Source organism: Siphateles boraxobius, unplaced genomic scaffold (assembly GCF_051911475.1).
Source record: "Siphateles boraxobius isolate OS27281-9 unplaced genomic scaffold, OSU_SipBor_1 86, whole genome shotgun sequence".
NCBI classification, from domain to species: Eukaryota; Metazoa; Chordata; class Actinopteri; order Cypriniformes; family Leuciscidae; genus Siphateles; species Siphateles boraxobius.
In genome coordinates, this window is record NW_027509215.1 from 7,654,557 (window position 1) to 7,680,000 (window position 25,444).

Consider the following 25,444-nt stretch of genomic DNA (forward strand, 5'->3'; position numbering starts at 1 on the left):
CACGCGAAAACTGCGTAGCATATGCACACTAAAACCATTTTTGGCGTATAAATGGCACGAGAAATAACATTCGTTGTATAGATACCCACTTTCATGAGATCGGGCTCGAAAATCAGGTACATTTAGCCAGTGTGTAAATTTCAGGTTCGAAAAAGTAAAAGTCCTTCTCAATATTTTGTTTCAGTCACCTGGATTTGCGAATTAGTTTTACAGCCATGCAGGAGATAGAACTAATTAGTGAAATCAGCTGGATGAGTTAATGGGTGGAATAAACATATGGCAGCACTTTTACTTTCTGACCCCTTCATACCTCTGCATTTAACAATATAGCGGATGAAATGTAAATTACGATGTTATAATTAACTATATGCCTTTATCCACTGACGCTCTTAGTTGGTCAAAGCGGTTTCAAGGATGCTTATAGTTAGAAGGCAGCTGTCTGACTCTGAGATGGTGAACAGGATCATGGTTCATGTAACTTTAGCAACATATAACAATAACCATTCTGTGTCCGACGTTGCAAAGAGCGATACATAAAATGCGTTACCATTCTGATAGACTGACTTGTATAACGACCGTGTTCGAGTTAGTGGAGGCCAGGCTCATTTGCATATTCACGGATCTGCGTATACTAAATGAGGCAAGGGTGTAGTTGCATTCAAGCTATTTTAAGGAATGAATAAAATAAAATAAATCACAGAAAAAACGTTTAATATGTAATTTTGTTGATCAAAGATGAGTTTTAAAGGGATACAAACATTGACTACAGGGGGACTTTAAACAATAATAAATGACATTGAAAAAGTAGAAAGTGAGACAAAAAGTCATAATTATGAGTGACGTGTCATAATTTTAACTTTTGAAGTCATATTTATGAAATGAAAAGTAAATAATGACATACTAAGTCAAGATGAATAGTCGAAATAACTTCGACTTAATAACATAACAAAAAGTCACATGACAGACTTTAATCTCATAATTATGACTTAGTAAATCAGTCTTAGTATTGTCATAATTAAGATTTACAAAAGGTTTTCTCTTATGGAAATTGACCTCCATACTTATTTCTGTGAATGTGCGAAGATTTTTATTCATTAGCCGATAGGTAGAAAAATACAAAAGTGCAGTAAACAATAAAACTATTTGCGCTACAAACCAGTGCGTTTATAATTTTGACAATATATTAAAAATAATTTGATAATACCAATTTGCAATGAGCCGCATTTCAAGCTGTTTTGTACAGCTAAATTAACTGGAAGCAGATGACACCAAGAAGCCTGGCACATGCAAGCTTACAAATGGCCATGTCCACTCTTACAATAAAAATAATTATAGGAAAATACTTGTTTGGCTTTCTTATTTTGGCTTCTACTGAGATGTGAAAAACAAGATGATTAAAGAGTCTTTTTAGTTAGTGGTGCTTACTAAGCCTAACATCTTTGCTGTTGCTTATGTCTCATGCCATACAATTTGTGCTAAAACATGATATCTCAAATTGTACAGCTTGTTGACATGTGCAATAACTTATCTAAGGATTAGACTTACCATTTCCACTTGGCGGATATATATAAAAAAAATAAAAAAAATCCCATAAACTTTGAAGAGGGGAGCCGAGCCATATCTATAGAGACCAGAATTTCATATAGACTTTAACTTGGGTCAGTAAGCAACCGTATAGCAACCACTCAGAACACCCTAGCAACCATATAGCAAGGTGCTAAAATGTAAAGTAGAGTGTTGTCAGTGCAGCAGTAATACAAAAATTGATGTGCCTGGGACCCAGTGATGCGTGTGTAAATTGTGAAGAGAAGACGACCAAGCACCGAACCCTGAGGAACACCTAATAGTGTGATTTAGATTCCACTCGCCTCAAAGAAGCCACGAATGATGTACCTGTCGAAAGCTACAGAAAAGCTCATGATACGTTCATGTATGCTGGACACTCGTTTGCTTCTTTTCTCCTTCATTACTTTGTGCAATTCATCCGTAAAAAAAAACTGCTGATAAATACATTAATATACACACACACACACACACACACACACACACACACACACACACACACACACACACACACACACACACACACACACAAATAAACACTGCTGTTCAAAAGTTTAGGGTCAAGATTTAAAAAAAGATTTTAATACTTTTATTCAACAAGGATGCATTAAATTGATCAAAATTAAGAGTAAAGAAATGTATGTTACAAAATAATTATATTTCAAATACTTTTCCTTTGAACTTTCGATTCATCAAATAATCCTGAAAAAGTTTCTCTCATGGTTTCCACTGAAATATGAAGCAGCACAACTGTTTTCAACATTGATAATAATCAGAAATGTTGATCTTGAGCAGCAAATCAGCATATTAGAATGATTTCTGAAGGATCATGTGACACTGAAGACTAGAGTAATGTAATGAAAATTCAGCTTTGATCACAGGAATACATTGCACTTTAAAATATATTCCAATAGAAAACAGCTATATTAAAGGTGCAGTGTGTGATTTTTAGCGGCATCTAGTGGTGAGGTTACGAACTGCAACCAACAAAAGTTGCGGTGGCCGACAGGAAAATATGTCATCGTCTGAAACAGCAGAGAGTAGCCAGTTCAGCAAATCATGTTTACTTAATTTTTCAGTAAAATGATAGCGAATATTATTGTTACTTGTTCATCATTGTGTCAGTGTTTTATTCGCTGCCTTTAGCTTGCTTCCTTGCACGAAGAACAACATAATAATGAAATGCATTTGTCCGTTTTGGGCTACTGTAGAAACATGTTGGCACATTTCTTTACATGTAAGGGAACCCGCGGTGTATAGATAGAAAATGTCTCATTCTAAAGTAATAAAAACATAACGTCTTTATACACCACCGAAAACATAGTTATGTATATAATATTGCATTTCTGTCAACAGATCCTCCTAACTATTACACAATGTACCTTTAAACTGTAATATTTCACAATATACTATTGTTTTTACTGTATTTTATATTAATAAATACAGCCTTTGAGCATATAAGACTTCTTTCAAAAACATTTAAAAATCTTCCCAACCCCAAACTTTTGAATGGCAGTGTATATACAGTACATACATACATAATAAATTAAAGACACAAAACATAGGCACACAAACTAATTTCAAAAGTTTTTTAAAAATCCTGCAAAACATAAATTCAGTCAAGTGTGAGCAAGCATCCACAGTCAACATGGTTGTCAACACTATTCAAATGATACCAGATCCAAACACCACATTGAAAAAAAAAAAAAAAAAAAAAACGCATTTAACTGAACCAGATATTTTGCTCAGGAAACACTACTGCTGAAATACAGAAGGCAAGAAGAAAAGTTTAGATTCGTAGTTCACTTAAAGAGGAAAAAAGACATTGGACAGCGTAGCCGGTGCTAAATTGCCCCTTAGGGATTTATAAAATCATATTGTACTGTAAACTTTGGATATGACCCATGCAATAGAAACTGTGCTTTTTATCTTCTAAAACACTAACATATTTAACACTGTCCAAATCTGTAGCAATACTCATAAATCAAAATGTATTTACTACGAAGAAAATACGCAATAACATTTTAAGCAAACATTTGTAGTTTATTGACGACATCTGGTACAAAATGTGTTGGATACCATTGTCACAACATCACATAAAAGTAAAATTAAGTTAACTAACAAAAGGTAGGTTTAAAAGTACAAATTTAGAGTTATTAACAAAATGTATAATTGGAACCATTATAACCAGATCTCATCCAGTTATGTTATGATTCAGAGCGAATTTGCTAGGTTAAGGCATATATGTGAATTCACACTAAATTTGAATCCTTCTAACGTTTATTTTAGAAAAGAGATATAATCATATAGATATTAAATGTTATATTGCATGTTATTCTTTATCAATGATGACTGTGATGATTTATTAACAAAAAGAAAACCGTTAGAACTATACACTGCATGTAATGTTATACATGTGTGATTTTGCCAGCTGTGATTGACAGAAAAGATCACTCCGATTACAGAATTGAAAAACTAAAGGACAGGAAATCAATCCACTCACAACCGCACCGAGGCAGGCTGGTTATGTAAGAGCACGCACAATTACCCTGCTTTTATGCTTTTAGCCTTAAAGGTGAAGTGTGTCATTTCTGAAGCACTAGTGTCACAAAATGGAATTGCAAAAATAATGACCTAACCAATGGCAGAATCCCTGTCAGTCAAACAAACAGCCCTGTCCCAAACTCACCACTGGTTCAGTGAATATTGCTGTGTGAACATGATCGAGATGCCTAAAGTAAAGTAATGCAATGATAGCACAGCCGAATCCCAATTTAAACTTTTTGGAGGAAATGTTGTACAAATTTAGTGATCAGTTAATAAGTGTACCTGTTCAAAACCATTGAAAAACGCATATTGTTAAGACATTTTAGAGAGTTTTTAAAGATAAACAGTTGAGTCAACCTTTTTTCCATTGACAGCAACAGGTGAGCAGAAGTTCACTAACAAAACTGTTGTTCACAGTAAAGCAATTGTGCCCTCTGGTGGCTGATTTCTCACATTTTCGTTTAATAAAGGGGTAAATATTTCACTTAATACTTAAGTTTTAATAGATTATCAAACCAAAATTATAATTAATAAGTAACTCACTTTCCAGGATAGATTAATTGGCAACACTTAATTTTACAGTGCCTATATAATGAATTAATAAAAAAAACACACAAAAAAAACACACCAACAAGAACTATGTGCAATTACACACAGCACTACGAAAAAAATTACATTAAACATATGTGGTTTATTAGTATTATGCAGTAGTAAAAATTAAAAATAAAAGTGATGCCATTTTTGGTTCCCCAAAGAAACGTTCAGTGACCAGTTCTGAAAAGAACCATTTTTTCTTGTTGTAAAGAGCATTTTAATAATCAGAAGAACCTTTTTCCACTATAATGAAACTTTTGTGTAATGGAAAGGTTCCATGGATGTTAAAGGTTCTTTATGGAATCATCAATGCCAATTAAGAACCTTTATTTTTAGGAGAGTAATGACAAACACTGTAATACAAAGTGTGACCAACATATTTGCGAATCTGTATGTCATTTACATCACTCGATCCAATGTCATTGTAAGTGGTCATTTAAAGCCAGATTAGAAATAACCAATCAAAGCTTTTGTTCTTACATCTATGTATCGAAACGACAACAAAATGGCATTTCTAAGGCACTTATTATTGTGTAAACAGCACTAACTACTACTAGACAGACAGCATTTAAATTATACAATATTGCACACAAAAAAAATAAAAAAATATTGCATTTAAAAAACTTGATATGAAAACTATTTCAGGTTGTGATAACTCTTTGGGATACCTCCCAAAGTTGCTCAGCATCACTGCAATATTCAGAAAACATTATGACTTGGTATATAACTGTTCAGCTGCAGAATTGCTGATTCCTACTGTAATGTACATGTTTGTCAGTCATTTGACTGTATCCTCATAATTAACACAACTTGATTTGTGTTTAATTTGATCCCAATCTATGCAGCACATGGGTCAGATTCCACAGAAAATCATACCCTAGGGTGTTTGTAGTGACTTGCGGATGTCTAACAGCAGCGTTTGGTGGAGGGAGGAGGCTGTCGTGTCAGTTTGAAGGATTCTTGACTGTCAGCGTCTGTGTTCTCCAGCGGAGGGATCTGTCGACCTGCACACAGACGCGAGAACATCAACAATTATTCCACATCTAGTTAGTGTGCGCATGTCATTGCATTAGATTAAATACAGCGGCCGCTAATGAAACTCAATCTTTCAAAACACAAACTGATGTCAAATGTGACACAGAGGTGATGGAGATGACTAAGAAATATTTGCAACAAGTTAAAATGAGCGTTGTGTCATCGTCGCGGACAGCTAGAATTAAATGCTCCACTTAAGAGTTATTTATTGTAAGTGCATAAATTTATTAATGATCAAACGCCTGAAATTTGGGGTCGGTAAGAGTTTTTAATGATTTTGAAAGAAGTCTCTTAATCTCACCAAAGCTGCATTTAATTGAAGAAAAACAAATACAGTAAAAAATTAAATATTGTAAAATATAATTTAAAATGTGTTTTGCTTTGCTGATCAAGAAACATTTATGATTATCATTTTTGGTTATTTTTGAACAGTTTATTTAAAAAAGAAATCTTTATAACATTATATATGTTTTCACTCTCACTTTTGATCAATTTAATGCATCCTCGCTGAATAAAAAAAAATTGTTTTCTTAAAAAAACATATTGCGCCTAAACCTTTTCCAACAAAATTGAGCATCAGTGCGTTTTGGTAAGCCTTCCTCTGCAAGCATGTCAAAAATAAGCAGATCAGATTTTGACGTAGGATGGGGATTTTATAATAATATTACTGCCCCTTAATCTGAACATTTCCACCCACGGCGCCGCCATTTAGTTTTAGCAAGCGACAACAGTTTAACCAGTTCTAATGCAATGGCAAAAGTTCAAGCAAAGCATGAAAACTGTTCTGTCGTTGTTGCACAGACTAGCAAAGAACACTGTTTGACAAAAAAGTCACAGCTGTCTTATAAAGACATCAGGGAACTGTGTCACTTGTGTAAAAGTTAAACATGAAGGTACAGGCAAGTCGATGAGATGACTCCACAACAACTATATAAATGCATCCACTAACCATTCAGAAACATCCAGGTGCACCTAAAAGTTGCAACCTCTTCCTGAGTCTCTCCATAAGTCTGCACTCCGCTACTTTTATTTCTGAAATTTGCGAGTTTTGTTATTGGTGAGTATCCGAAGCTTGTGTGTAAAGGATCGCCTGTCTTCTGAACGGAGGCGGGGAGCAGCAGCTCATTTGCATTTAAAGGGACACACAAAAACAGCACGTTTTTGTTCACACCCAAAAAGGGGGCAAATTTGACAAAAATTATCTGGGGGGTATTTTGAGCTAATATTTCACAGATACATTCTGAGGAGGATAACATATATTTATATTACATCTTGTGAAAAGGAGCATGATATGTCACCTTTAAGTGAATTTTCTATTAGTATAGTAAATCACTAACTTGAGAACGCTTCACAAAATACCGGAAAATGAGAGTACATGAGGGAGAAGATGATACAGTGTACAAAAAAAATTCTCTAGAAATCCCTATAGCTGTAGTGTTTCGGGTTTGCTACACTGGGTCATGTGTAGTGGACACTTGACTAGTTTTAGTGATACTTACTGATTTTCTGGAACAGCTCCTCAATGTTAACTGCATTTCTGGCACTTGTCTCCATAAATATGGCAGCAATTGACTCTGCAAAATCTTTTGCCTCTTTAGTTGGAACTTCCCTAAAAAAAAAAAAACATTGAATACGAGTAAATAATGAGCTCGCAGACATCATCGCTCGCAGAGTGTTTGCTTAGCATGAGGGGCTCGTCAAAACAAGGGCAGGACCGAAACAAACAGCAGAGGGGTTCATCGAAAATGGACTGCCTGCAAATGTCGTGTAAATATACAGACGCAAAGACTGACAGTCCAGTTTATCCATTAGGAGTTGACTGGATTGCAAGTTACTATGAAAGATTATACTTTAATTTCTTTGGAATAACATGCACTGATGAATCATGCACATTAAGAGCAATTTCTGTTTTGAGATTGTCAATAGGGCCAGTTTTGATTTCATGTCAACTTCAAGTACAATTATCACACAATATACATGTATAAGACATGAAAATCTAAGCAGGAGCGGCTGGATCGGTTTTGGAAAGAAATTTCATAGACTATAATACGTTCTCAGAGAGAGCAAGAGGGTTTTATCAACCTGATGTCACCCAGATCGTTCTTATTTCCTGCTATGGCCACAACAATATCCTCTGGTCCATGTTCCTTCAGCTCCTTCACCCACTTCTTTAACGTCTGGAAAGAGTCCTGCAGAAACCAGACACATCAAAAAACATGCAACAAAAAACACAAGCTGCCGTTTCATAGATCAGAGAAACAACTGAGATACAAAAGAGATCGCATTTGTAATGAGTTTTGTAATGTGTTTTCTCCAACAATTATAAACAAATAAACAACCAAATTTCCGCAAAACACAGATAAACATGCTTTTTAAATAGAAACAACTTGGAAAGGAACTGCACAAACACACTGTGACGCAACTTACGAGCTTTGTGATGTCATACACAATGACGGCTGCTGCAGAGCCTCTGTAATACATGGGAGCCAACGAATGAAACTGGAGAAAAATAAGATACACTTTGTAAATGTTGGGAGCTTTTAAAGATTGTAAAATTTCATTTTGACTACTATATTAACATAAATGTTATGTTTTAAACAAGGTAAACATCACTATTGCTCATACTTCAGGCTAGGTTTCACCGGAAAACACCACTCACTCAGTTACTGTAAACAGCATTAATGATAAATAAAGCATATTAGGATCAGACAGATGCAGGAGATTTGCTGTAAAGAAGTAGATGGCAATTACGTCAGAGCGAGTTCAAAAGACGACGATCTAAATAGGCACAAGCTAATAGTTAACAAAGACGTGAACACAAAGTCATGCCAGCACTTCTCAAACTCACACGCACACACATTTCCACCGCACCCAATGAGTCACACCTACAGTGAACCCTGAACTGTGAGTGTATGTTGGAAACTAAATTAAATTTCTCTAAATACTGATGACAAAGGTCTGACCTAGAATGGTCTTGCAGCCTTAAATCTTGTGTTAAAGGGATAGTTCATCCAAAAATAAACTTCTTTCATCATTTACTCACTCACAAGATGTTCCAAATGTAAATGACAGAATTTTCCTTTTTGAGTGAATTATACACTGACAGGAATCCATTGTGTGCATATGTGGGAACAAACGCTGAATGCTATGGATCATGGGATGGAGTGAGAGTTATCAGATGAACCATCTAAGAACTGATGGTGCATCGTTTATTATTTTTATTGTTTGTGTGGTTGTATGAAGCTTTAAGACAGAAGTAGATGCATGAATCTGCTCAAAGATCAACTAAACACAAATGTATAGAATTAGAAAGAAAAGGTGTCTTGGGTGAAATAAAAACAAACAAACAAACACATAAATGAGTAAAGCACATACAAGTGTGACATTGGCCACATAGGACGCAAAAACAAGGTTAGATACACTTCTCATAAAACATTCATACACCTAAACTCTAATTTATGAATAAAACAAACTAAACATTCTCACCCGTTCCTGGCCTGCGGTGTCCCAGATCAGAAACTTGTGAAGTTCATTTCCACATGGGACGGTCTTAGTTAAAAATGATGCACTGAAAAACAAATAATTATCTATATCATTATGATAAAAATATGGTAATACACACACAAAAAAGTCACTGTTTGGATTTAAGTAGGCAAATTCTTAAAGGTGCAGTGTGTGATTTTAGCGACATCTAGCGGGTCGGCTGCGAGTTGCACTGAGGCCTCAGCCCACCGCTCACCCCTCCCTTTCGAAGAAGCTACGGTGTCTAACATGGGACAAACATATCGTCGTCTGAGACAGCAGAGAATAGTCAGAGTAAGCCAAGAGTGTGTAACATTGTCACTGTTTCTGTACCACAGTCCATTATAAACCACATCATGGATAAAGTTTACAAAGCCATAGTCAGGCGAGGATCAAGGGTCTTAATATATAATATAATAATAGTAATTAGTTGATTGTCTCACAAACGTAACCAGCACATTTCTCCCCACATAGCAAACCCATAATACAGCGAGGGAGAAGAACCACATGAAACTATGCAACTATATATTTTTTCTAACAGGGTAGTAAAAGTTTAGCTGGCTAATATGAGCTGTTACTGTGGCTGAGCTGGTTGAAGCGTTAAGCCTTGTTTATACTGGACGCGTCCGCATGAGCCCAAAGGTGTGTGCAGCAAAAATGACATGATTGTAACAGCGCGCGCGCCTCCGCATCCCCTAGACACCATTTACTACACACAATAGGCTTTTTTTCTCTGATTTTGAAAACTCTTCGACGGCTGCTTCCAAGATCGACTTTTCAACCGGGATCGACGGGTTGGTGATTCCTGTAACTGTTTTACGGTCAATGACAAGAGTACTAATCAGTACTAATCTCACGAACGTAACCAGCACATTTAGCAAAGCTAAATAGCAAAGCCATAATACAGCGAGGGAGAAGAACTAAGTTACATCAAACAATCCAACTACATATTTTACACCACTGACAAGGGAAAAGTCACTACTCACGGTGTTTATGGCTAGCTTCTAGCTTTCTGCGGCTTCTCTTTCAAGGTAGTGAGGAAACGCGCTCTGTAACGCTGTGTGTTCGCGTTCGGCTACGGTAGAAACAAGACGTCACAATATGTCGACCTCCATAGAAGGGGGCGCCCGCGGTTATGGAGATATAAATGTCTCATTCTAAGGTAATGAAAACATTACGGTTTATTAAGTAAGTTCTTTATACACCACTGAAAACATAGTTATGGATGTCATATTGCATTTCTGTTAATAGATACTCAATTTTTACACATTGCACCTTTAAGAGTCCATGATTGGATCATTATTGCTGTGATTATGTTTCATGCACCTCTTGATGGAAATAAATGCTGTGATGTTATTTCCATCAAGGGGTGCATCAATTTCTGGTCAAGATCTTGTATTGACAATGCAAGAGTCCAGCACTCTGTAAAGTCTCCTCCAGCACATCCCAAAGACTTTCAATGAATTTAAGCTCTGGACTCAGAGGATCAATTCATGTGTGAAAATGATTCTTCATGCTCCTCCCAACCATTCTTTCACAGTTTGATCCTGATGAATCCTTAACATTGTCATCCTGGAATATGGCCATGATGTGTCTTCCTACATGGGTGTTTAAGAAATGAAAAGCTACACACTCCCATCATTTAGGGTTAGAAGACATATTACACGCTAGAAACATTAATCACTGCAATAATGATCCATCCAATCATCGACTCTTAAACATTTGCCTATTTAGATTCAAACAGTGACTTTTTTTTTGTCCGGACAGTGTGCATTAAATGCAATAATAAAAATGAATAATAATCAAAAAAAGCAAAATTGCACAATGCCCTAAACTAATACTACACAGACATCATTTAAAGAGGAAATGACAATGTTAACCATGACTAAAATATGAAAAAAAAAGAAAGAAAAAAAAAGAAAAAAACATTCTGCCAATATTTTGCAAGAGCTTCTGTGTAAAGTGCAAATGGTGCAAAACAGAAAAGCTAAAAATATTCTCTAGTCTAAAAGTAATGACTAACCCAACCGAGAAACCAGCATGTGCTGATGTAAACGAAACTCAGAAGAAACAAACAAACAAACAAACTGACTCTGAACAGTGTAGGATCCGGAGTCTTTGACTCATAAAGGAATATTTAGACACAGATTCATCCAGCAGAGCAGAAAGAAGGTGGTCTCATGCTTCACCTCAATTATGTGTAAATCCCTATAAATATGATTTTTAGTAAACAGATGCCCCTACCCTATTGTTGGACTGATGTTGTGGTCAAAGTGATCTTGAACAAATCGACACACAATACTTGATTTCCCGACACCTGTGTCCTGTGATTAGGAGAAAAACAAACATACATCAGAAAATATCAAATACATGAAATATTGACGTCTAAATGTGTCTCACTGATAAAATGCCTCACATGATGATGTGTACTTAAATAATGTGTGACTTCAAGCGACTCAGGGGATAATACTTATTTTTTTGCATTAAACTTTTCTGGATGTATAAAATACCTGGATGACCTACATTTGCTATAATAAACAACTATAAGGCACTTGCTCAGAATACTGTAACGTTACCCCATAATGCAATGCACTTAACCTTACATTTTCAGTGTGACGAATGAACCAGAAGAAATATGAACAAATATGAGATGACACCAACTTGAATCATTATTTTATCTAATTGCTAGTAGGCTAAATTATATTTAGTGTGTCAGTGTAGTAATAGCGAAATACTGCCAACTATTTTTCTTTTAAAGTATGTAAAAGAGTATGTCACTAAAGGTTTCCAACTTTAGTAAGCTACATTGCTGTCACATGCCCTCATTACATCACGTCACGTCATCATTATAATAATCTAGTCTTAACTTTAAGTTCATTTTAATCAAGTCATAAAGATTAAATCAGTTACAACTAGGCAATCTGGGAATTCCATGCGAACTGAAAATCTGTATACTTCGTACAGTTTACATACTGCAGAAATAGTAATAGTATACGGTAGTGTGTATCCTGTTGTATCCTGTTTTACATTCTATTTTTTTTAAACAGTATGCACTATATACTGCAGAGTACGCTAGAATTCCATTTCGAACACTGCCAGTCTCCAGCAGGCGCTGACGTCATGGCCGCAAACATTCCAAAATAATGAATTTATGCGAAAACACTTCCAACTTTCACATAGAAAAAAAAAAACAAATAAGTTATTTGTGTTCGAGTTTCACGAAGCTTTGCGTAGCTGAAAGAGGACATTCGTGACGGTAAAACATCTCTCAGCGAGTTAATTATGAGAAAAGGAAGCAGGAATCATCACAGTTCCAGTCAGTCTGTTGTGTGTCTGTCGATGGAACCTGAAGCCGCAGACAGACAGAGGAATCTCAACACTCACCCCTAGCAGACAAACTTTCAATTCCCTGATGGCCATTGTAAAGCACGTTATGGCAGCTGAAGCATTATTCTAACAGTCTCCGGTCTGGTTCTGTCGACTCTCATCTATCACGGCCACAGCAGACTCACTGTTGTTCATCTGTAAAACACAAACTCTGACCATCTCCCCTCCCAGATCTAACGGAAACCGACTGGAGAAATTCGGCTAAGCTGTCACTCACATCACGTGATGACATAACCCCCGCCTTAAAGAGAGAGGCACTGCTGAACGACTCATAACAACAATTCTAATTACAATAAAACAGAGAGTGTTCTGAATAATGATCCATTATTACTAATTGGCATATAGTTTTATCATTCTTAAGTAGTCGTTTAATTATTGAAGTTTCCTCTGCATGGTAAAGTACACTGATAGTCTGTGGAATCAAACAAACAGTTAAAACCTTTTTAGGCAGAGCAAACCTTCATCTCTAAGCTTCGTGTGTTAAATTAAACCACATACCTCTTTTTATAAATCATTGTGTTAATAAATCACTCAACACACCATTACAGCATCATCCTGGCCTTCATCGCAGCAGGTCGATCCACGATATTCTGCACTCCAGTGAAAAACTTTCAAACTTAAGTTACTGTCCAACCAATTTTATTTAGATGGCAGCCATCTGTTCGCAATGATCACGATCTACAAAAGCTTTGTCTATAATATGAAAAACTATGATTTCCAAAAGTATATGAGCAGGTACGTATCTCTTTGAGATAAATTCTAGCAGAGAGACTAAGGAAAAAAGAGCTTTTTTTACATCTGATATTATTGACAATCAGTTTGTCAATAGCTTTGATTAGAATTATACAGTATTGAAATGCATCTCACTTACTTAACATCATGACAAGAAAGAAAGATGGGAAAACAAACAAACAAAGCAAAAATGAGGATGGAAATGGGTAAAAAAGAATAATAATGCACAATCATCCAGTAGTACGTTAGCATTCAACAAGACAAATAATAATAATAATAAAGTGAAATTGACAGAATATCAGTATTACAAAGAAAAGAATTGGTAACAATCAAGTGCAAGTTTCCACTAAAACATCAATCAGTGTGTCAGAACATCTGTAACAACTGTGCCAAAACTTCAGGAGCGGCTGGCTTGATCTCAAAAACTGATTGTTCATATTTCACCCCAAATCAAAAGAAAAATAAGACCTTTTGCAGAAAGAAAACAAAGCCTTTTTTAGTGCCGTCTAATTGATTAATCACAATAAATTTGAATCTAACATAAAAGTTTGTTATAATATATGTGTGTACACACATATATATATATATATATAATAAACATATATACACACACACACATTATATAAATAAACTTATGTCAGATGCGATTAATAGATTTGACAGCACTACTTTTTTCCATTGTGACTTGATTTTCATGACCATTACTGTCAAAAAAAAGCTTCATTTTATTTATGCAAAATATTATTTTGATTTTGCGGTTAAACATTTCTTTTTGAGATACACCGCATCACCTACACTTATTAAAGCATCCCATACTACCGCTCGAAATTCATCATTAGTCAAAAATATTCTTGTGCTTCATGAAACTTGTCTTAAAAAACAGTGACATAACGTGAAAGCACGGAAACGAACAAAAATGTTACCAATTCCACAAAACAACGTTCTGGAAGTGCACATCTGCACACTTAAGTGCAGTTACAGGCCTATATATGTTGACTATTAAACAGTGAGATTTAGAATAAACGTTCAAAACCGATTCCTTTGAATATCTTAATAGGTAAAAATACAATCTGGTTGCATTACAATGTCTTCAGGGTAATTCTTCTGTGCGGAAGCACACAGTCACCTATGGCACAGTGGTTTCAGAACACACACGACTTCATTTCCACTGATCGAGGTTCTAGACCTCGACCTACAGCTGGAGAACTGGCAGTCCACCAGGATTTCTGCACTTTTTTCCCCCCACATTGATAATAGACATCCAGGATACTACTCGGTGTACTTTCTCATCTTAACTGCATAAAGGGTATCATTTGTTAATAATAACCAATAAGATAAATTGCATGTTAATCCAGGCGTCTAAAAAGATGATTGCAGTTTTTGCACTGAATGTCACATGAATACAGAAGATATGGATGTTCGTCGCAGGTGGTTTGCAATTACATTTGCTGCATCATAACAACCCATTATGCTCAATATTTCATGGCTTAGTTTCTTGAAATGCTGAGGTGAATAATAAGAATTGATGTCCAGAGGTTACATTTAAACCCAAATTTAAACGGAAAAATAGGTTTGCATTAAGAAAATGCAAACTAGTGTTAGGACCATTAAGATTTTTTTTTTTGCATTACAGCATAATTTTCATGACTATTAAGAACAATTTGCCACTAAATTACTATACAATATACAGCATAAAGGCAGCACAACAAATAATGCTGTGATGTATACTTTCTAATGTAAATAATATATCATCATTTTTTCTTCTTCACATTTCAGTAATGAGATTGATGTTTTATTTGCATTAAGGTAATGAGAATTATGGGAAAATGTGCTTAATTGTCATGCTAATAATTGTATAATGCAAAGTATATATATTTATATATATATATTTTCTTTTTTAATAGTCCTAAAAAAAGATGAATTTTCTTCATGCAAAATATAATAAAAAAATGTTTTGGCGGGGGATCGTGGGGTGCAACGTGAGCTGGACAGATAATATTCACTTTTATTTTTTAAACAAAACCCCCTAATACTCTTAACTGTTTGGAAAAAAAAATTATGAAGAGAATTACCCTGTCCATTTAGGCACGGGTCAAAGGGCAGATCTAATAAATCCGAGCACTCACAAAGATCTGATTGTGCTGCTGCAACTTCACATACATGTTTCCAATACTCGTCTCTCTTTTGACCTACTGACCTACGTTTCACAGACTGAGTCCGATCACATCTTCCCTCTGTTATCTGCTGTCCAGTTTTCTCCCAGTGTAATGTACATCTCATTTCACCTTGTTGACCCTTGACCCAAGATGAGACAGTCATGTGATAAGCAAACACAAGAACAGCTGAAGTATTTCATGATGGTCAGATGGTTTACAGGTTGGCCTCCCTCTTGTCTTTGCTGGGCGATGGCTTCATAGCATCTTTTCCAGGCTTCCCATTGGTTGAGGCGGCAGCTGCAGCAGCAGTGGATTCTATGGCGACTGCTGCAACACGTTTGATTGGTTCATCCGCTTTAGATCGTTCCTCTGGGCTGGGCTGGGAGGGCGGGGCCTGTTCGGCGGAGGGCGGGGCTATGAGCTCCTGCTGTAGCTTGTGACTCTGAAGGAGGCGGAGCTGAACACGCAGTTCCAATATGGCCTCCTGTTCCTCGTGGATGGCCTGATTCAGATGAGTGTTTTTATTCTGGAGAGAAAATCAAAAACATACAGCACTCATCATGAGACTGATACATAGAACTCGATGAGTAGTCAGTCCTTTCTTCCCTATTGCGACAAGTGAAATGGCTTCTCAAACAAGAAAAAACTGTTGATTTTCGGTATGGGGAATTGATTGGATCATTGTTGTTTGCTAATTGCTGCGATCTCATATGAGTGACAGGTTGTGGGAGGCAGTTTTGTCCCGCCCTCACACTGATGCACTCATCAAAAGAGAAGAGATATCATTGTGAGGGAGAGGGGAAGTTAATGTTTTTTATTAAAGATTATGAGGATACATGAACGAAAAATAATGATGACATTGGATGAAGTGTTTTATGAAGCAAATGTGCCGAAGAAACAAGGTTTGTTCAAATCATTTTACACCTGACTGCTTCACAAACGATGGTCAGTTCAATGCTGGATTTGTGGATTCAATGCTGGTCAATACCGACTTCCTACTACAGTTCCCACATGAGCACTTGTACAACAATTTATGATGGAACATGATAAGCGATAAGTTGAATAAAGTTAAATTCATCAACTGAACATTCAGAAACATCCTGTTGTTTTCTAAAAGTCATAACTCCTTCCTGAGTCTCTCCATCTGTGTTTGACTGTGTAGCTAAACACCGCTACTGACAATTTCTGACATTTTGGCTGCGTGAGGTTCTCCAGTTTTGCTGTTGCTGGAGTATCCGAAGCACAAGCTGTAAAGGCTGTTCCCTCTTCTGGAATGGGGGCGGAGAGCAGCAGCTCATTTGCATTTAAAGGTACATACACGAAAACGGTGCGTTTTTGCTCACACCCAAATAGGGACAAATTGGACATGATATAATAAATGATCTGTGGGGCATTTTGAGCTGAAACTTTACAGACCCATGATGGGGAGACCTGAGACTTGTATGACATATTGTAAAAAGAGGCATAATATGTCGCCTTTAAAGTTTGCAGCAGTAACTAAAGAGGACAGAGCTCAGAAAATGGTCAATTAAATTAGAATTGTCAGAAATCTTGTGTTCCTTCTTCTCACCTCTAATTCTTCGTTCTGTTTCTGCAGGTCTTCCAGAATCATCTGCAGTTCCTCTTCATCTTCACTCTCGCTCTCGCTATCTGATGAATACTCCTCTGTTTCACTGCGGCCCTGCTGACGGCTGTGTGTGTGTCATTTCAAGCAGAAAATGGAAGATAAAGAGTAATGATGACCCTTGCATGTTTCAGATCTGCTGTATAGCAGCCTTAACTATAAAACCAAAACGTTGTTTCTCACAGAAATCAAATGAATACAAACAAGCATAATATTTAGCAACAGATTTCCCTGTGGGTGAACTCTCACCTTTGTATATCTGCGATCTCAGCACGCAATCGTTCAATTTCTTCTTTCTCTGTGGCGATTTGCCGCCGCAGAACCTGCTCCAGAGATATCAGTTCCTCCTGCTCTGTTAGGATCTCATTCTCCTGCAGGGGGCGGCAGAGAAACAAATCAAACATCACGCAGACAGAATCTTTGGCTGCATCCCAATTCACATACTACACTTTGTAAAGTGCATTTTTTTGAGTATGTAGCAGAACAGTAGGGTAGAATTTGGACTGAAAAAAGGCCATTTTGTCACATGCTGCTTGCACGCAGTCATCTGTACATTTTCTGTGACTTACTGTAGGTCCATATGTTACAAACGTCTGTATAACACACAAAGTACAACGCAACCATTTCTTGCTTATCATTGACCAGCTGATTTGTTTATCTGTCAGAGAGCTGTTTGAGTGTCGAACCAGCATCTAAAACGCAGTGAAAGTAGCAGTAGCGTCTGAGCAGGTGGTCTCACCTGAGCCAGGAGAAGATTAATGACTTCCTCCTCGTTCTCAGACATCTCCTCCTTTGATACGTCCTCTTTAGACAGGCTGGCGATTTCCTGTGCGATTTTAGTCTCGCAGTCCTGCAGATTCAGAAGGACAGAAGAAATGCGACATCAGGACGTTTCTGGAAGTGCGGCAGGATAAATAATGTGGTGTAAATTAAAGTTTATAGTTGCAAATATTTGTTTTTAGTGGCCAGTTTCTTAAAGAAATGGAACTACAATAAAGTTTGTTGTGAGTTAGTTGTGATCTGTTCATTCATATACAATAACATTCAAAAGTTTGGGGTCGGTATGATTTGTTACTGTTTTTGAAATTCTTTTATGCTCACCAAGACTTCATTTATGTGATCAAAAATTCATGTTTTTTTCTGTATTTTCAGCATCATTACCCCAGTCTTCAGTGTCACATGGTCCTTCAGAATGATTCTAATATACTGATTTGCTGCTCAAGAAACATTTATTATTATTATCAATGTTGAAAACAGTTGTGCTGCTTCATATTTTTGTGGAAAACCTAATCTTTGATGAATAGAAAGTTCAAAAGAATAGCATTTAATTATAATAGAAAGCTTTGGTAACATTATAAATGTCTTTAGTGGAACTTTTGATCATTTTAATGCATCTTTGCTGAATCAAAAAAGTATTCATTTAATTTCTTTTAAAAAACTCTTCTGATCCCAAACTTTTGAATGGTAGTATAGTGCATTACTCTCAATCCCTCTCTATCCTTTTCTTTTGAACATTATTTTTATTACTGATTTTTCAACTAAACCTATTAAAGAAACAGCTGAACCCCCCCCCCCCCCCCCCCAAAAAAAAGGGCTATTCATTGTTTACATTACAGTACTCAATCCATTTCTCCCAATAAATTATAAATGGATCCAATTTGAAGGTCTAAATAAAAGTCAGTTCTTCCATATAGTGTATTTCCTTAATTTCTCTCTCTTGCTATCTCTATTTGGGTTTATAAGTGTTTAATCTCTCATTTTATCCAAAACATCAAAAATATTCTTTCTGTAAGGACGCAAATCTAGTTTTCTGCTAAAAACTCATCAGTTGCATTTGATGCTTCTCTTGCTCAGACAAACTGATTGTGAGATTCTATGTGTTCTGATGTGCAGTACAGCAGGGGTGAGGGGTCAGAGGTCAGAGTGTCGAGCTCTTGCCTGTCTCTTGGCCTCGCGGAGTTTGCGTTTCAGCGCGGTGACGATCCGCTGCACCTCCCAGAGTCTCTCCTCCTTGGACAGATCCTTCACCCCGGCCTGCAGATCTCTGTGCAGACGGTTCAAGAGGAACTCCTGCCGAAAGACACATGGACAGATGTGAAGAACGAACACAAAATCACTAGTGATGCAATGAAATTTTTTTTTTACTCAAACACTGAAACCGAAATTAAAGTCTTCATTTAGCGGAAACCCATAACACAATTTATTTTACAATCAATAAACACAAACACTTAAATTGCACACGAGACTAGAATTATGTTTCTACTCCAATTTGGATTTAAACAAGACAATAACTAACGACATCACTAACAGGTTAATTATACATTTAATATGCGCCATTGGAGAGGAACCAATTAAACATCACTGTTTCTTCTGTAGATGATCACTACAAATTAGATCTCTTTAAAATCTCAGTTGTCCTACAGCAATTTTTTCTCATTTTCTGTTTCCTGTTTCTCTTTCCTCCTGAGAAAAACAGATCAGTAATATCAAATTGTGTTCGGCAATCTGCAATCAAAAGTTAGAGATCTCAATATGAACTCGAAGATTTCTTATCAAATTCTCCCAAGACCACATGATCCGAACTGTTATGTACATTTTATAGCTCTAAACTCTAACTGTATGAAAACCATCAACTCATTTGTGTCTATTCTTATTTCTCCTACAGAATTTTAGGAAAAACATCTGAGAAAGTTGTGCCTTTAACAAACAACTTAAAAAACAAAGTTTCCAGAGATATGAAAGAACAACCTCTGAGTGATAATATGTAGTTTTAGATTCACAAACTGAAACGTCACACCAGGGCTGTTTACGCTGTTCCAACTGTTTTTGTTTCCAGTCTCTCCACACTCACAGAGTTTGGATTCATCTCCTGTTTTGAATATCACACGCATTTCCCTGTTCACAAAGGACGAATTTGCCTTTGACATATTCAAACTATTCATTTTATGTAAAGCATAAAACAAAACTTCTTCCATGATACAGCTTCCTCTTCCAGGTAGAAGATACAATGTGAATCTATTTTTGAATGAAATTAAGCACATTGCTTTTAGTACTAAATGTTTTTATGCATAAATTAAAAGCACTACAACAAATACTACTGTGTTTTTTTAAATACGGATGTATTTCTTTCCCTTTTTTTGCATTAATGAGATGCGATTTGGAATGAAAGGGCAAAATTGCATTTCCTGAAAAGGTGCATTATTTTTCCTTCATGCAAAACAATTTATTTTCTTTAGCGATTTATTCCTTCCTTCTTTGGGGTGAAGTGTCACCTGTTGAAGGGTTTTGTGAGATTCATATGTTTGAAGGCATTTTTAAACTACATTGTACAGAGCAAAGCAACCAACTAGTTGATTGGAGCCATTGACTTCCATAGAATGGGAAAAAAGAAATACTATGGAAGTCAATGGCAACCGTCAACTACTTGGTTACCCACATTCTTCAAAATATCATCTTCTGTGTTTAGCAGAAAAAGAAAATTCATATGATTTGGATTGAAACAACTTGAGGATGAGTAAATTATGAAAACATTTTTTTTAAGACTTTTGATGGAAAAAATCAGTTAGGTAAATCAAAATCAGTCACAAATCACAAAAATCACCTGTCTGCGGATCTCCTCTTTAATGCTCTTCTGGGTCTCAGGTAGGGTCGGCATGGTGGCCATATTGGACCAGCGCAGTGGATGGACGACCGGCTTCAGAGGCACATCACCGAACAGCTCACGGACGTGTGTGAAAAACACGTACAGCACGCGGTTCCCGATCTAGAAACCAGAGAGTGTTGTGTCATACAAGAATATGCAGTGATGGTAACCCTTAAAAAAGGTTTATGGGAGTATGGTGTTATTGCCCAATAATATTCCACCCCTCCACATAATTTGCAGTCGCTTCTCAAATAAAACTGACCCCAAACAAAGACCTCATTAGCAGTATGAGGGCACCTCCATCCTACATGTCTCCTGTGGGACTGTAAAGTAGGACAACCTTCAGTTTGAGAGCAGAAACAAATCAAAAACTCTCTACTGGAACAGTGAGTGTATATCATGATTTTATTATACTAAACTTCCCATCACAGAATCTTTACTGTGTAGTATACATCCATACAGGGTACAAAAGTAGCTTTTTGCCAAAACTGTACATATTGTATTGAAAATTTACAAAATATTACATATAGAAAAATAATCTGTATTATTTATGATATTTAATCTGAGAGGAAAGATTATTGAGTAATAAGAGAAACTTGAAATGTTATTAAAATAATAATAATAATAATTCTTGCTAATCAATCAAATCAAATATAATATAATTATATGTATAATCATATATAATCTTTTTAATATATATATATATATATATTTATATTATTCATGATATTTACTCAGCTAAAACGAACTGATAACAAATGTTCTTCTATAGACCTAAAAAGTATTTATGTATTTTAATTTGTTACACACACATATAATTTTTGATACATTAATTTTGTCAGGAGGACATGCCACTACAACCGTAGTATGATCCATATCACATCTAGAACTGATGATCAAAACATCCCCTGTATATTCTAAGCTCACCTGTACAGTGGGATTGAGTACAATAGAAATGTTCTGGATGTTCATCTTGGTGTCGATTTCGCGGGCGATGACGTGGTCCATGTGAGTGATGAGCCAGGCCAGGAGGAGTCTGCTCCCCGAGGGCACTTCCCCCAGAAGCCTCTGAAACTCCTGCAGTTTTTCTGCCTCGCTGGGCCGCCCGCAGGCCTCCTCGAAGCGCAGGACCAGCTCTTTACCCAGCAGGCTATCGGGCAGCTCTCGCAGGTACTGCTTCAACAGGCTGGCCACTGTGTGTGGATCATACTCCTCCAGACACGGACACTCCTCACGGTCGTACGCCGCTTTCAGCTCGTCAACCTTAGACTTCATACCTATAGAAACAACACCAGAGTGAACACAAGGTTCAAAAGCTGCAAGGCGCATTTGATTTTGACTTTTTATGTCTTTGAAAAGAGCGGATAAAAGAAAAGCTGCTGAGGCACATGTATTCACTGTCCATTCAGATACTCGTAACACATTTCAGATATTAGTTTTCAAACATTCGCTTCGTTTCAGCAGTCTAGCTTTGCATTAAACATCATAAATGGAAAGTAGACTAATACTCTTTTATCACAAGAGGACCAAAAAGAGATCCAAGCCCACTTATGAGGTAGAGAAGAAATTATTGTCTGGAATAACTGACTTCAAGGGTTAGTTTATCCAAAAATTATCCCATATTTTACTCACCCTCAAGCCATCCTATGTGTATACGACCTTCATCTTTCAGCCAGACACAATTAGAGTTATAATAAAAAATATCCTGGATCTTCCCAGCTTTATAATTGGAGTGAATGGTACCAAAGATTTTGAAGCCCAAAAAAGCGCCTCCATCCAACATAAAAGTAATCCATACGGCTACAGAGGGTTAATAAAGGCGTTCTGAAGTAAGAAAAAAAATATCCATATTTATATCTTCACAAACTATAATCACTGGCTTCCAGTAACGGCCGTACGGAAGGAAGAGCCTGGATATTGCCGTTTGGAAGAGCCTGGATATTTTTTAATATAACTCAAATTGTGTTTGGCTGAAAGAAGAAAGTCTCATAAACCTCGGATGGCTTGAGAGTGAGTTAAATATGGGATCATTTAAATTTTTGGGTGAACTAACCCTTAAAAGTTGAAAACAACCCAGAATATTACTCTAAATAAATATAAACAAACATAAAATTTCAGTTCACAGAAAGTAGAAAAGGGTCATACCAGAGACACGATAGATGCCTTCACATTTCATGCCGTAGCTCTCGATGTAGTCCACACACTCTCTGAAGACGGCCGGGAGCTGAATACCATCATACAGCGCAGTTCTCCTCACCGCTTCCACTAAAGGCGCTCCGAAGATCGGCCGCAATGTCGTCGTCGTCGTTGTCGTTGTCTCCGTGATCACGGGTTCAGGCTCTGTGCTGGGCTTTTTCTTCTTTTTCTTCTCTTTCCACTGTTTCACCACATCCGCTGCTGTCAGGTCTTTGGACTTCTTGTCCTTGGCCTTCTCCTCTTTAGGTCCCTTCTCCTTCACTTTGAAATCCTTTTCTTTTTTCTTGGAGAAACTGGGCTTCTTGAAGACGTGGATGCCCTTGGAGCGTTTCATCTTAGACGGGCTCTCGGCCTCATCAGCAGAGCTGTCCTCCTGGAAAGCGGCGTATCCCTCAGCTACAGGGAGAGGAGATAAAAAAGAAGAGATAAAGAGACTAAATGAGAAGAGAAGAGACCTGATGCTGAACAAAAAACGTCCTATTAACTGCTGTGCAAAATTGACTGTCCCACCATCTGTGACTCTCTCAAGGTTAGGCGAGACTGAATTGAGCAGAACGAAATGAGACCGAGAGAAAGGCACAGAAAACTGCTCTAAAGAGGTCAGCAATAACCCCGTGCCAGTTCTTTTTTTAGTGATCCATTTCCTCGTCCTGACACCGACTTCACCCTGAGCAGAACAGTATTCGGCTGCTCACTAACACTCCTTGTGACGCCCCTCCTCAGCCACTGTAACACACCTACAGGGCGTGTCCTTAAAGCTCCATCACTTCCTGCTTGTGTGCCATAGGCTGCTGTAAGGCAGCTAAATAAAGTGGCAGGAATATAAAGAATTCACTCTGAAGCGGCACAGAAACTGGAACATTTGCACATTGAGGGCATAAGTCAATATACGAACTAGATCTCTCTCTCTCTCTCTCTCTCTCTCTCTCTATTATAAATATATATATATATATATATATATATATATATATATATATATATATAAATATTTTCCAACCTTTTGATGACATTTGATACATACAGTACCAGTCAAAAGTTTGGGGTTGGTAAGATTTTTTAATGTTTTTGAAAGAAGCCTCTTTTGCTCACTAAGGCAGCAATTATTTGATTAAAATTACTGTAAATTGATTAAAAAACAGTAATTTTGTGAAATATTATTAAAATTTAAAATGTGTTTTCTATTTTAATATATTTTAAAATGTAACTTATTCCTGTGATCAAAACAGCATCATTTTTTCAGCATCATTACCCCAGTCTTCAGTGTCACATTATCCTTCAGAAATCATTCTAATATGCTGATTTGCTGCTCAAGAAACATTTATGATTATTATTAATAATAAAAGCAGTTGTGTTGCTTAATATTTTTGTGGAAATTGTGATTTAATTCCTTTTTTTTAAAGGATTTTTCTTTGATAAATCAAAAAAGAAATTTGTTTATTTGAAATAGAAAACATTATAACTGAGTTTGTTTTATCAATTTAATGCACCCTTGCTGAATAAAAGTATTAATAATTAAGTTTTTTTAAATCTTACTTTTGAACGGTAGTGTAGGTCAAATAGAGGAATGATACTTTCAACCAAAAACTTATTGCTAAAATAATCCAGGCATGTTTCCCCGAACCAATTGAACAGAAGCAAGAAATCCATTTTCGCATTTTCATTTAAATTAATATTTAATATGCACATTTATACTGTAGTTTTGAAAATTAGCACAGAGTGCGATTTGTGCTAATAAACATTAACAGTAAAATTTGTTAATTGTGATGACGCAAATGAATAACTGAATCGTAATATTGATTTGATTTATTGAAACGACAGTTTGAACTGATTCACAAAAATCAGTATCTAACAGAATTTAAAAGCATCTAAAAAAGCATGTTTGCTACTGAAATTAAAAATTATAAATGAAAGACAAGAAATGATTGTGACACAATATAATAACTTGAAAAGCAAAGATCTACATTTGCTCCACAACGCATTCAGATACTTAAAACGTCTGAATATGATTGCACTAAATGAATATGATTGCAGATGAAATGCTGCAAGATTCAAAACAAACAAACAACTTTTTGTAAAATGTTTCGCATGAAAAGTGTGCCTGTTCTTTCTCTATGCCCTTTCTTTTTATGTAATAACATTCAAGTATTTATTTACATCAGTATAAGGCATTGTTGAGTGTAAATATGGTGTGTGTGTGTGTGTGTGTTTATCTTACTGCGTTTCTCCTTCTTCTTAAACTTGTTCTTCTTCTTGTTGTGCTCCTTGTCGTCATCGGACACCACGTCGGGCGGCTCATGGTGGTGTCCGTCATGAGGGGGCGAGGGGTCGCCCGTACGGTACAGACCTGGGAACTTCGTAGGGCTGATCTCTTCAGAGCTCGGGGTACGAGCCACACCCCCGAGATGCTCCGCCCCCCTCCTCTGCTCCACAGGACTGCTACTGGGT

At 36.6% G+C, this 25,444-nt stretch overlaps 2 protein-coding genes across 2 annotated transcripts in view; both read right to left on the reverse strand.

The window, feature by feature from the left end:
- Positions 1-3,585: 3,585 nt before the first annotated feature.
- On the reverse strand, positions 3,586-12,865 carry rab31 (RAB31, member RAS oncogene family). Its single transcript, XM_077221753.1, has 7 exons — positions 12,646-12,865; positions 11,506-11,585; positions 9,226-9,307; positions 8,167-8,238; positions 7,822-7,928; positions 7,239-7,348; positions 3,586-5,708 (listed from the first exon to the last, which is right to left on the reverse strand). The coding sequence occupies exons 1-7, from the start codon at positions 12,679-12,681 to the stop codon at positions 5,611-5,613; spliced, it is 585 nt and encodes a 194-aa protein (XP_077077868.1). The 5' UTR covers positions 12,682-12,865; the 3' UTR covers positions 3,586-5,610.
- Positions 12,866-15,268: 2,403 nt separating this feature from the next.
- Positions 15,269-25,444, reverse strand: part of ralbp1 (ralA binding protein 1) — a 12,405-nt gene continuing 2,229 nt past the window's right edge. Inside the window, exons 2-10 of the mRNA XM_077222137.1 lie at positions 25,215-25,444; positions 22,949-23,395; positions 21,731-22,080; positions 20,762-20,923; positions 19,099-19,230; positions 17,900-18,010; positions 17,410-17,531; positions 17,107-17,227; positions 15,269-16,062 (exon numbers count right to left, since the gene is read on the reverse strand). The exon at positions 25,215-25,444 is cut by the window's right edge and continues 108 nt beyond it. Coding sequence (XP_077078252.1) covers positions 15,751-16,062; positions 17,107-17,227; positions 17,410-17,531; positions 17,900-18,010; positions 19,099-19,230; positions 20,762-20,923; positions 21,731-22,080; positions 22,949-23,395; positions 25,215-25,444 — 1,987 coding nt within the window. The 3' untranslated portion in view covers positions 15,269-15,750. The remainder of the gene's footprint in view (positions 16,063-17,106; positions 17,228-17,409; positions 17,532-17,899; positions 18,011-19,098; positions 19,231-20,761; positions 20,924-21,730; positions 22,081-22,948; positions 23,396-25,214) is intronic.